Source organism: Monodon monoceros, unplaced genomic scaffold, assembly GCF_005190385.1.
Source record: "Monodon monoceros isolate NGI ecotype Baffin Bay Population unplaced genomic scaffold, NGI_Narwhal_1 Super_Scaffold_6, whole genome shotgun sequence".
Classification (NCBI taxonomy): Eukaryota; Metazoa; Chordata; class Mammalia; order Artiodactyla; family Monodontidae; genus Monodon; species Monodon monoceros.
The window spans coordinates 40,712,897-40,725,169 of NW_021703783.1; the positions used below are offsets into that span (position 1 = coordinate 40,712,897).

A 12,273-nucleotide genomic window follows, 5' to 3' on the forward strand; every position below is an offset into this window, starting at 1 on the left:
TATAGGGAATATTTTTTTTTACATACCTTGAATTAGTTAGGGTCCTTATTTCCCCTCTTTTGACTTTTATCCATCCCATCATCCTTTTCCACTGAAGTCTCTGATATTGCTCTGTCTTTTCAGTTTCTGTGTTTGTTTTAAATTATTTTTGGCTGCCTTGGGTCTTGGTTGCTGCGCAGGCTTTCTCTAGTTGCGGTGAGCAGGGGCTACTCTTCATTGCGGTGCGTGGGCTTCTCATAGCAGTGGATTCTCTTGTTGCGGAGCGTGGGCTCTCAGCACATGGGCTTCAGTAGTTGTGGCTTGTGGGCTGTAGAGCGCAGGCTCAGTAGTTGTGGTGCACGGGTTTAGTTCCTCCGCGGCACGTGGGATCTTCCTGGACCAGGGCTCGAACCTGTGTCCCCTGCATTGGCAGGTGGATTCTTAACCAGTGTGCCACCAGGGAAGCCCTCTTTTCAGCTTTTAATCTTTACTGTTTGGCTCTTGACCTTTATTCTAGGAGAAAAGTTCTATAATTGTAAAATATTATGTTTTCTTTAAAGTTCTCCACCAAGTGCTTAGATGGAGAGACACTTTGTTCATTAAGTAAGTTCCCAGCCAAAAATATCACCATGTCACCATATTCACAGTAGTTCTCATGGAAAATGCTTGTATTGAGACTTAACTTGCAGAAAAATATAAGAAAATACCTCTCACATTTCACAAGTCACCTTGAGAATGATTATCTCTTCAAACATCAAACATCCGAGTCAACTAAAGATTTATCTTTTGATACTAAAGAGAGGGCTTTTTTTTTTTTAAATAAAAGTTTGGATTAGTTTTGAGTGGATCCAGTAATTATGATGTATACTTTGTGATTCTTTAATTTTTGTCTCTAGAATGAATGATGAATAGTTGTGTTCTCGCTTCCAGGGGCTCTGGGGATCCTGGCAAGAAGAAACAGCACATTTGCCATATGCAAGGCTGTGGCAAAGTATATGGCAAGACCTCACACCTACGGGCACACTTGCGCTGGCATACAGGCGAGAGGCCATTCATGTGTACCTGGTCATACTGTGGGAAGCGCTTCACACGTTCGGACGAGTTACAGAGGCACAAACGCACACACACAGGTGAGCAGGAACTTGGAGAAGGGAGAGGTAGTAATAGACCAGAATAAAAAGACACAAAATAGCACTGTGCTCTAACCCGATCCTCCTCATTGGGGTTGAAACCTGGGTGCCTCCAAGATGCCGGCTTACCACTCTTCCCCCATGGACCCTGACACCACACTCATTTGAAACATGGCACTGTTGCCTATCAGAAGTCACTTCAAAGGACCCACTCCTAGAGAGACAAAAGATACAGATATTGTGGATGAAGCTATCTATTACTTCAAGGCCAATGTCTTCTTCAAAAACTATGAAATTAAGAATGAAGCTGATAGGATCTTGATATATATAACTCTTTACCTTTCTCAGTGTCTAAAGAAACTCAGAAAATTGCAATTCTAAAAGCCAAGGCGAGAAAGAAATGTATACACTGGGAATCACTAATTTTCCCATTCCTGGAGAGCCTGGTTTTCCACTTAATGCAATTTATGCCAAACCTGCAAACAAACAGGAAGATGAAGTGATGAGGGCCTACTTACAACAGCTGAGGCAAGAGACTGGACTGAGACTTTGTGAGAAAGTTTTTGACCCTCAGGAAGATAAACACAGCAAGTGGTGGACTCGCTTTGCGAAGAGACAGTTCATGAACAAGAGTCTTTCAGGACCTGGACAGTAAAGGGTGCCTTGGGCAGACACTGTCTCCACAGCTATGGGCAGCATTTACAGCAAGATGTACACAGTTCTTTGCCTTTATTTTGTAAAGTTTTATACAGAGGAGAGAAGAGAGCGTGTCTTTACTAAAAGCTCTTTATCAAGAATTTGGGGTTGGGGGGTGATTTGAAATTTCCACAGTATTAAGCTGATACTTAATGAGTAATAATAAAGAAATTTCTAACATTTCAAGTCAAAAAAAGAAAAAGACACAAAATATATCTATGAAATAACTAAAATTCCTGAGCAACTTAGTTTGAAACTGATTGTATGGATCATGAATGGAATTGGAGTTAATCTGGAAAACCCTTAAGAAGGAAGGAGCTAGCTTTTGAGTGGGATTTTGAAGGTCCTGCCTTACTTTTCTGCTATACTCCTTCCTTTCTGAGTATTTCCCACCTTTACTTATTTTTTGTTCCCCCAAAAGGCAAAAGATAGTCACCAGGTTTTTCTTGTTTGTAATCACCTTCTAGGACTAGCTTTATTCTGCCTTATATAGTTTGAAAGCAGTGAATTGGACAAGGTACCACTGCTTCCTGAGATGTGAGTTTCTCATCTTCTTTCTCTTCCTTTACCTAGGTGAGAAGAAATTTGCCTGCCCTGAGTGTCCCAAGCGCTTCATGAGGAGTGACCACCTGTCAAAGCATATTAAGACCCACCAGAATAAGAAGGGAGGCCCAGGTGTAGCCCTAAGTGTGGGCACTTTGCCCCTGGACAGTGGGGCAGGTTCAGAAGGCAGCGGCACTTCCACCCCTTCGGCCCTCATCACCACCAACATGGTAGCCATGGAGGCCATCTGTCCAGAGGGTATTGCCCGTCTTGCCAACAGTGGCATCAACGTCATGCAGGTGGCAGATCTGCAGTCCATTAATATCAGTGGCAATGGCTTCTGAGATCAGGCACCCGGGGCCAGAGACATATGGGCCATACCCATCAACCCTGGGATGCAAGGTAGCATGGGTCCAAGAGACATGTGGGAGAGAGAGAGCCGTGAGGCATTAAAAATGCATGGTGGTGGGAAGAATTGGGGGAGGGATACAAGAGAAGAGATGGGGTCCTGGCATCCACCTGTATCATCAGTACCTCCTTGAAGTGGGAAACATTAGTGAACATTCTGTTGGTGCCACCCTTTGATGAGCATTTGTTTGACCCCAAACAGTTTCTTAACACTTCTTACCCCAGTCTCCACTTCCTGCATTTCCCTTCTCAGCTCCCCCATGATGGATCCCCCCCCCTTTCCTAAAGCCATCATGCCTTGATAAATATATATGATCATTGAAATACTTTTTAACAAAAAGCAGATTCTATATTATATATATATATATATATATATAAAAGATATATAGAGATGCATTTGCAGGGGTTGGCTGGGAGGAGGAAGGAGACCATTCTGTGACCAAAATAACTTGGTCATTTTTTTTTTTATATTGCCTTATTTCCTTATGGCTGAGCCTTGTTGTGACACATCAAGATTTTCTATAGATGTTGTCTTGGCTTCCCACCAGATTAAGCATTTATATGCTCTGCTTTTAGTTTATATATACATACATAATGTTTTCCTTTCTTAATTTTGTCTTTTAATTTGGGATCAGCTTCTTGCACTCCTTCCTTGACTCAACCATTTCTGTCTCCCCTTCTCTCACCTGATCACTTCATGCTTTGTTTTTGGTAGTGGTCCCTGGATGAGGCACTTCTGTCATTCTTTTAAAGTCCCTAGTCCCAGCAGCAGAATAGAGTAGCCTTGAAGCTCAGGCAAATGCTTGAGGTAGCTGTGAAGAGAGTGTTCAAAATACTACTGACGCAGGCACCCTCTTGGCGCTGGAGAGTCAAAGGCACCTCTCTCTTCATTAGCTGCTCTAAGCATCAAGAATCAGAAGTCCTTCTGCGAAATTGTACAAGAGACCCTTTGAAGGTTATAATCTGGGATCAGTTTATATAAACTGTGAAAAGATGGTCAAATAATAGGTAGGGGCTTTCAATAGGAAGATGATGTGCTCAGAAGCGGAAGTGACTCAAGTAGTCCAGTTCAGGAGTTAGTGGATTATTTGGACCTTTGTACAACTGTCTTCCAAGGTAGCTCTCAGCTTTGATGTGTGGGCTTCTGAGTTCACATTCTGAAAGGAAATACACTTCCTCTTTTGAACATCCCCAGTAGTTTCTTTCCCATTATGTTATTAAGGAGCATCAGCCAATGAACCTGTTCTGGGTTTCCATTCTGCAAAACTCCAGAGCATGGACCAGTGGCAAGGCAGTGGTTCTTTGATCTTTTCCCTTAACTCTTCCTTGGGTGGTTCCTAAGGGGAAAGGAAGCACACACGATCATGGGAATGATAGCCCAGAACAAAACGAAATCTTGTCTTACCACTGTGGTTTATAGGAGAGATCAGGAAAAACCATCCTGCTTTCTCCGTGGCCTGATTGCTGAAGAGACTGATCCAAAAATTATAGCGGCAGGGAACTCTTAGTGCATTTGGCACTGAGATTTAAATGCAACCAGAGTTGTCCTCAAGGCCCAGCCATTAAAACATTGTCTCTCTCGACCTTCTGGTATCTTGTCAGAGAGCTTTTCACTGTGAGGAAGTGTGGAAATGGCTGTGTGTATGTGTGTAATCTGTTAGGTTGGGGATAGGTTTTCTGTTAGCCAATACTATAAGAGACCTGCAATAAAAAATTACCCTAATCTGATAGAAAGTGAAGTGTTTGTGTATGACTGTGTGTGAATGTGTGTTTGTGCCTGTATATATCTACACACAGATGAGAAATTAATATTTGAAATTGTTGGAAAATAAATTCAGATCAAATGCCTTTCAGGCCCATTTCCTAGAAATCTCTCTTAAAACCTGGGTATGTTCCTGAGGTCATTTCTTTGCTTTTGCTAAATTAGTTACAATTATGAATGGGGGATATTCTACTGCACTTTTAAAAGAAGAAACTATTTTTGTGTTTGAAAGTGAAACCAACATCCGGATTTATAGCAGAGTCCTAGTTCCTTTCATGAATCTATTTACCTTGACTACAAATAGATGATGCTATAATTCTACTATATATTTTATATAAAATCTATCCGAATTAGGGTTTGGGTAAGTTTGTGTTGTTGTTTAACCTGAAATACAATAACTTAACATTCTAAACAAAAGTTTACTTCATTTGGTCCTTTCTCTGCAGACTTAATACTGTTTTTAACACAGGAAGTATTGCAAGGAACTTTTCCCCAGATCAAATTCTATTAATACTGTAGAAGTTATCCATGCCCAGAAATATCCATGCCCAGAAGCAGAAGTTATCCATGCCCAGCCACTTATCGCACCCTTTGTTCCCTCTGAAAGGCAGAACTCAGAACCTGTTATTTTATGTCTGTAATCATGTTCATAGGCATCTTCTGGAGGAAAGGGGCAGGATAACTCGCTGAAGTGTGTAGTATTTCGCTAGAGCATTTCAAGGAATGGAATCTTCCCCAGTATGAAGTTATTAGATATAAACTAGCTTAATGATGCTGAAGCCTACAAGCTTTTAGAAGGTTATTTGATGATGTTTTTCTCTGGAATGGAATGCTGGTTTACCCTCAACTCCATTCATTAGCACGAGTGAATTTATATCCAGTTCTTTCCACTTGCCCTATTTCCTTCTCACCAAGGAAGCTCCAGATCCAGTATCTTGTTTGGCCCTAAAACTGAAGCAGCTTCTGCTTTTGTCTCCCAGCAGCAGTAAGTCACTCAGTCTTTTCCACAGGAAGTTAGGAGCCCACATTCCTTGAGTCAGGAGTTTATTGATGAAAGTCCCTTTCCCTGAACTTTTTGCCAGAAGAAATTAATGTAACTGACAGGCTATTGATTCTAATTTTTTTTCAAGAGTTGCTTTTTTATTTAACTTTTTAATGACCAAATCTTGTAGGGTGCGGGGTGCCCAGAGGAGTGGTAATATTATTCCCTTGTCCGTTCAGGTTGCCCAGTCACATTTATCTGCTTATCATTTGACTGTCTGACTTTTTACCCAGAGCAATAACAGCCCACACCATCTTCCTTCAGGGACTTCCCAGCTGGCACCCTGTTTGTGGGTGCTATGCAGAATGCAATTTAACAGACATTTCTCGGTGTTCAGAATAGATAGAACTCTTGATCCCAGAAAGTATAGACTGAAGTGTGGGGTAAAGATTATGATTGGGGGAGGATTAGAGACAAAGGCTGTAAATTACTATGGCTGATTGATTTTATTTCTACTATATACATATATATATTTTTTGCTTTTGTATATCCTATATAGGAAACTAAGCATTGTATTTTTTTAACAAATCTGAGAAAGCACTATGAACTGCAGATGTTTGACTTCAGAGTATATTTTGTATTGTTAATATCTTCACATTGTGTGAATACTGGAAGCTGCAGATCTTTGCTAGGACGCAATAAATTTATATACCTATTGAGGGGTTCTTCTGAGGGTATTAATCAGGCCCCTTTTGTGCTTTGGGGGAGCCCTGGTGCTAGTTACTTAAAGTTTTCATTCAATTGTAAGTACCCTGATGCCTTTTGGACCTTGGGATCAGATCAAAGGAGTTCTGATCCAGGTACCAAGGAAATGAGGATAGTCTAGCCGCCTCAAGTGAGGGGCCCTTTGCATAACTCTCCTTTCCCCTATTCAAAGCTGAGTAGCCTCTTGGAGTTGGGAGGAGAAATGTGAAATCTCAGAGTTTCATCTCCCTTAGAAGAGAGCCAGTAACTTATGTGCAAGGATGAAAGGTGGCAGCAGTAGCTTTGGGGAAAGGGAGGAGGATATGGCACTTCTCCAATCCCGGAAAACATTGCTTTTGAAAACTGCTGATAAAGTATGGGTAGGTTATTACTTTTGTTTAGGAGCCTGTGTGCTCTCTGGTGCCTCTCTTGGCTCTACTCCTGGGGTACAGACCTCATCTAGGAGGATGAGCAGACCAGCTTTGAGGTTGACCTGTTTCTTTTCTTTGTCTGCCTTCCCTAAACACCAGCCCCCAGGAGGACATGAAGCAGCCTTAAGCTTAAATTCCTACTCCCTCTTCCAGATTTAGCTCACTTGCCTTAGATTGGAGTCTGGGAAAGGGAAAAAAATGGGAGTCCCTGGCTTTATTCCCCTCCTAGGTCTTCTCTAATTTGACTTCCCGGAACCCAAAAAGATTTCCTGCCCAATGTTCATTTGAGGGAAATGAGTATTTTGTCCCATTTTCTCCTTTCCTCATTATAAAACAACCCCAGCCTTCCATGTCCCTGCTGAGCAAGAAGAGGCATGGTGATTGTCCCTCAGCTCCCTTCAGTATCCAAAAAAAGGCATAACATAAGGGGCTGAGGCTGCCTGTGGTGAGGACCTTGTTGATACCTCTCCTGGGGTGTGTGTTTTCCTCTTTCTCACCTTCAGGAATTACACTGTGCCTTCTCCACAGAGGAATGGGATTCTCTACCCAGACCCCCACTTTCCCAGCAGCTGCTCTTGAACAGTGTGCACAAGGGCAAGTCTTCATATTTCTGATCACCGCTTTCTCTCAGTGGCATCCCATAGCTTTCACCTAGAGTCTAGGGCACAAAGATTTTGGGAAAACATGCTGAGGTTGACCTGAGGAGACCACGTCTACACACACCAATGGCAGCTGCTCCAGGGCCTGCTTCCTCTTCCCGAGTCTCTCCTCCTCTGGGAGGGAGGGGCAGTGCTCCAGTCTCTGGTGCCTAAAACAAGTTTATTTCTCTCTCTTAACACTGTCAATAACCAGTCTCCATACCACTGTTGCCTTTTTTAAATCTCTTAATAATCTCATGCTGTGTTTGTTGTTGGTTCCAATCCGATTATCACCGGGGCTGTGTGGGGAAATAACTTTTAAATGCTCTCTCATCTCTCTTGCTCTTTTTTCTCCTTGATCTTGTGTATGTATGATGCTAATCTCTTGTCTTAATTTCTTCCTGCTCTTTTGTATCTTCCTTTCTTGTCTCTCCCCCTACCTTTTGTCTCTGGGTGTTTTGGGGCTTTTTTTTTTTTTTTCCTTTTTGTACAAAGATTAGTTCAATGTAGTCTGTAGCTCCTTTGTAAACCAATTAAAAAAAGTTTTTTTAATAAAAAGCCATGTCTCTGGTGTGTTGAGAGGGTTGGGAATGGGGAGAATATGGTTATAACTTCATATACTAAACCCAACAAAGGTTTCCAGCTACACTGTTGTTACATACATGTTAATCAGTGCAGTTGTCTAACACTTAACTCCCGGGTAAAGAGTTTCATGACCAAATCAGTGTGCCACGACTACATAGAAATGTGGAGGACTAGAGGAACAGGGGCAGGCCCAACTTTTTTTTTATTTAGCTTTTTATTCGAAATACTTTTAAGTTCAAAGGAAAGTTGCAAAGATGGTACAGAGGGTTTCTATATGCCCCTTCCCTAGTTTTCTCCATTGTTAACATTGTCATGGTACATTGTCAAAATTAAGAAACTGACACTGGTACATTACTTTAGCTAAATCTCAGGCTTTATGGGCTTCATCCATTGTTGGCCTTTTTCTGTTCCAGGATCTATTGCAGGATACCACATTGCGTTTAGTTGATATGTCTCCCTAGTCTTCTCTGTGACAGTTTCTTAGTCTTCTCTTGTTCTTCATGACCTTGACAGTCTTTGGGAGTATTGGCCATGTTCTGTAGGATATCCCCCAGTCTGAATTTGTCTGATTTTTTTCTCATTATTAGACTGAGCTTACAGGTTTTTTAAAAAAAATACGTGCACAGGTGAAATGCCCTTCTCACCACATCCTATCAAGGAGTATGTGATAACCACGTGACATTACTGATGGTAAAACCTTCAACACCTGGTTTAGGTAATGTTTGCTTGGTTTCTCCACTGTTTCTCTTTCCCTATTCTTTGCAAGTAAGTCTAGGCCACCCTTAATGGGGTTGGTGGGAATTAAGCTTCTGTGAGGAAACTGTCTCTTCTCCATTAATTTAAACTAGCATGTACTCACGTATATTTATTTTATAGGCGGGTGGTTATAATCCAGTTATACACTATTTTGATGGAATTGTCCCAGCTTTGGACATTGGGAGTGCTTTCAAGTTGACTTCTGTGTCCCCTTGATATGGCTACATCCATTTATTTTTTTGAGCACTTTCTTTCTTTCTGATACACAAGATGCTTCAGGCTCATATTGTATTTTCCCTGCCCCAGCCCTAGATCAGCCATTTCTCCAAGGAGCCTTTGTTCTTTTTATTGGAGAATGGTATTTAGAAACCAAGATCTAACTCCAACATATTTTACGTTTAGTTAATACCAGCCTGTGTCTCAAATGATTGAATCTGGATCATGGCCCCTTGAAACTGAAATTGAAGTTATTTTGACAGCCTTTCCCATTTCCCATCAGCCTATACCTTTACTTCCCTTTCTACCTATCTAAGAATCCTTGGTTGCTTGTTTATATATAGCTACCAGCATTCTTGATTATTTTTGGTCATTTGATTCCCTATGTCAGTTTTGTCAGTCACTCAGCCAGCCAGTTGATTTCCTTATGTAGCCATTAGCAATATAACATTTTAATATTTGACTTTATTGGAGGTTTTTTTTGGGGGGGAGTGTTTATTTTTTGGCTTTGGAGCCATAAATGGGCCTTTAATAGTTGTGCCAGCTATTCAGTCAGTAAACATTTATTGAGCCCTTACTGTGTGCTAGGTTGAGGATAAAAAATGAAATAAGACAAGCCCCGCTAACAAGTACTTCATAGTCTGGTGAGTGGGACATACCATTAATTGCAAATTTCCCAATCCTGACCCCAGTTTTCAGCAGGTGATTTGCTTCCTATTTCATGAAACAGAAGCATCAATTTCCTCAGACTTCCCTCCCTTCTGTCTAACAAACATGTAGGTACTCACCAGTGCCAGTTTACCCCCTTCTCTCTTCTGAGAGAAATATTTTTCCTTTGCAAGGCCAACCCTGCCACTTGTGCTCTCAACCTTGTTTTCTTTAACTTCTTTTCTTTGTTTCGATAGTATTTTCTCCTTTTATCTTCAGTCTCTCCTGGGTCCCCTTTTATCAGCCTATAAACATGTTAAAATCTGCCTCCCTGCTCCCCACCCCCCATTTTGAAAAACCTGTGCTTCCTCTTCAAGCTGCTGATCTGATTCTTAACATTTCCAAAGTTAGTGAAAGTAGTTTACATTTAATTTTTCTCTTTTATTCACCTCTCAGTCCACTTTGTTAAGCACCTATTGTTTACCAAATTTTTCTTATCAATACCAGCGCCCTGGTTGCCTGCTCAGGTGGTCTTTCAGTCCTTAGCCTCTTAGACCTCTTTGCAACAGTGTGTGTCTTAGTGCTTTCTTCCCACTGAGTGTGAAACTGAGGCACTTCTGGTTTTCCTTTAACCTTTCTATTTGTTTTAGTCTCCTTCATAGCCACTTCTTCCTCTGTCCCTGAAATACTGCTGTTCCCCATCCTGGGTTCTTTCCTTACTCTTCACCCCTAAACAAGTTGCATCCATTCTTTATCTATTACATACATTTTGATGACTCCCAAATCAAAATGCCTCATTTTTTTCTCATCCTGGCAGCCTGCTTAGTGGACATTTTCATCTGGATGTCCCACAGATAACTCAAACTCAACATGTAAGAAAGAAAAATAATCCTTTGTGTTCCTCACCTCACTTAACAGTATTACTACTCCTTGATCACTTATGCTTGAAACCTCAGAATCATCTCTCTTTTAAAATATTTATTTGGCTGCATCGGGTCTTAGTTGCGGCATCGGGATCTTTCGTTGCAGCACTCGCGGGCTTCTTTCTAGTTGTGGCGCAAGGGTTCCAGAGCTTGCGCGCTCAGTAGTTGCAGCGTCCAGTCTTAGTTACCCCGCAGCATGTGGGACCTTGGTTCCCCACCAGGGATCGAACCCGTGTCCCTTGCATTGGAAGGTGGATTCTTAACCACTGAACCACGAGGGAATTCCCCCATTCCTCTCAGAATCATCTTTTAATTCTGCCTTTCATCTACCAACATTCATTTGATTACCAATCCTGTCAATTAGCAATACTGTGTATCTTGGTACTTCCCTGGTGGTGCAGTGGTTAAAAATCTGCTTGCCAATTCAGGGGACACAGGTTCGAGCCCTGGTCCGGGAAGATCCCACATGCCGTGGGGCAGCTAAGCCCGAGCACCACAACTGCTGAGCCTGCGCTCTAGAGCCCGCGAGCCGCAACTACGGAAGCCCACGCGCCTAGAGCCCGTGCTCTGCAACAAGAGAAGCCACCGCAATGAGAAGACCGTGCACTGCAATGAAAAGTAGCCCTCGCTCGCCGCAACTAGAGAAAAGCCCACACGCAGCCCAAAATAAATAAATAAATAAATACAGTGTATCTCAATTTTTTCCCCCTTTTATTTATCTATTTTTTGGGGGGTTGGGGTTGTGGATTTTTTTTTTGGTCTCGCCGAGCAGCTTGCAGGATCTTAGTTTCTTGACCAGGGATCACACCTGGGGCCCCCTGCAGTGGAAGCGTGGAGTCCTAACCACTGGACCTCCAGGGAATTCCCTCCCTCTTTTTTTTTAAATTTCCATTGTCCTAGTACTCACCCTGGCTACTGCTTAGGTCTTGTAACTGATCTCCCTTCTAGTCTCCCTGAGCCTCAGTCATCCATCTTCCACTTTGCCACCAGACCCCTGCGTAAAATCCTTTGCTTTCAGGAAAAGTCTACACTTCCCAGTCTGGTCCCAGTCTATCTCTAGTCACGATTTTCTGCTTCATATCTCATACCCCTTTTTCCTGCTCAATCTCCCCTGACCCCAACACACCACCATACACACTTTATGTTCATACCTTTATTCTTGCTGCCTTTATTTTTGCTGTTCCCTTGGTCTGTAATAATCAGCCTCCTTTTATTTGTTTTCATTGTGTTTACCTTGAGACAATTTAAATATCGCTTTTGCTGTGAAACCTCTGGGCACTTTTCTTCCCTTGTCTTCTATTCCCTGAACAGAATTAGCTTGTTTGATCTTTCTGCTTGTATAGCTCCTTGTTCATAGCCCTAGCTTGACACAGTTTTCTGGTTGCTTATTGATATATTTTCCTGCCTTTCTAGACTATGAGTTCCTGGAGGGCAGGAATCACATGTACCTTTGTAGGTCCAGCACTTAATGGAACACCTTTTTAAGACTAGGACCTAATATTTTATAAATTGAATAAACAACTCACTTTAGCCTTGTCATCAGTGGGGTCAAAGGTAAATTATTGGGCCACTGCAGACTTTAATCAGGGGATCCTAATGAAGAGCTTTGTGTATATGGAATCCAGGAAGCCTTTCTTCTATGCTGAAGTTCTCTCTCAGGACCTTCCTAATCCCCCAGCTCTCAAATCCTTACCCCTTCTCTCACCACCTCAACTTTAAACTCTGACTGCCAGTTCCTGTAAACCTGACTGGAACGTTTCTGTCTTGAGAGTAGTTATCCAAGGCTTTGGGTGAGGAGACTCTGCCTTCCTGCCTGATCCTTACCTTGCTCT

The 12,273-nt window shown here is 42.1% G+C and overlaps 1 protein-coding gene and 1 pseudogene across 1 annotated transcript in view; both read left to right on the forward strand.

The window, feature by feature from the left end:
• Positions 1-4,484, forward strand: part of SP1 (Sp1 transcription factor) — a 41,607-nt gene extending 37,123 nt beyond the window's left edge. The window contains exons 5-6 of the mRNA XM_029204940.1: positions 910-1,109; positions 2,379-4,484. Coding sequence (XP_029060773.1) covers positions 910-1,109; positions 2,379-2,692 — 514 coding nt within the window. The 3' untranslated portion in view covers positions 2,693-4,484. The remainder of the gene's footprint in view (positions 1-909; positions 1,110-2,378) is intronic.
• On the forward strand, positions 1,227-2,347 carry LOC114885285 (annotated as a pseudogene).
• Positions 4,485-12,273: the final 7,789 nt, after the last annotated feature.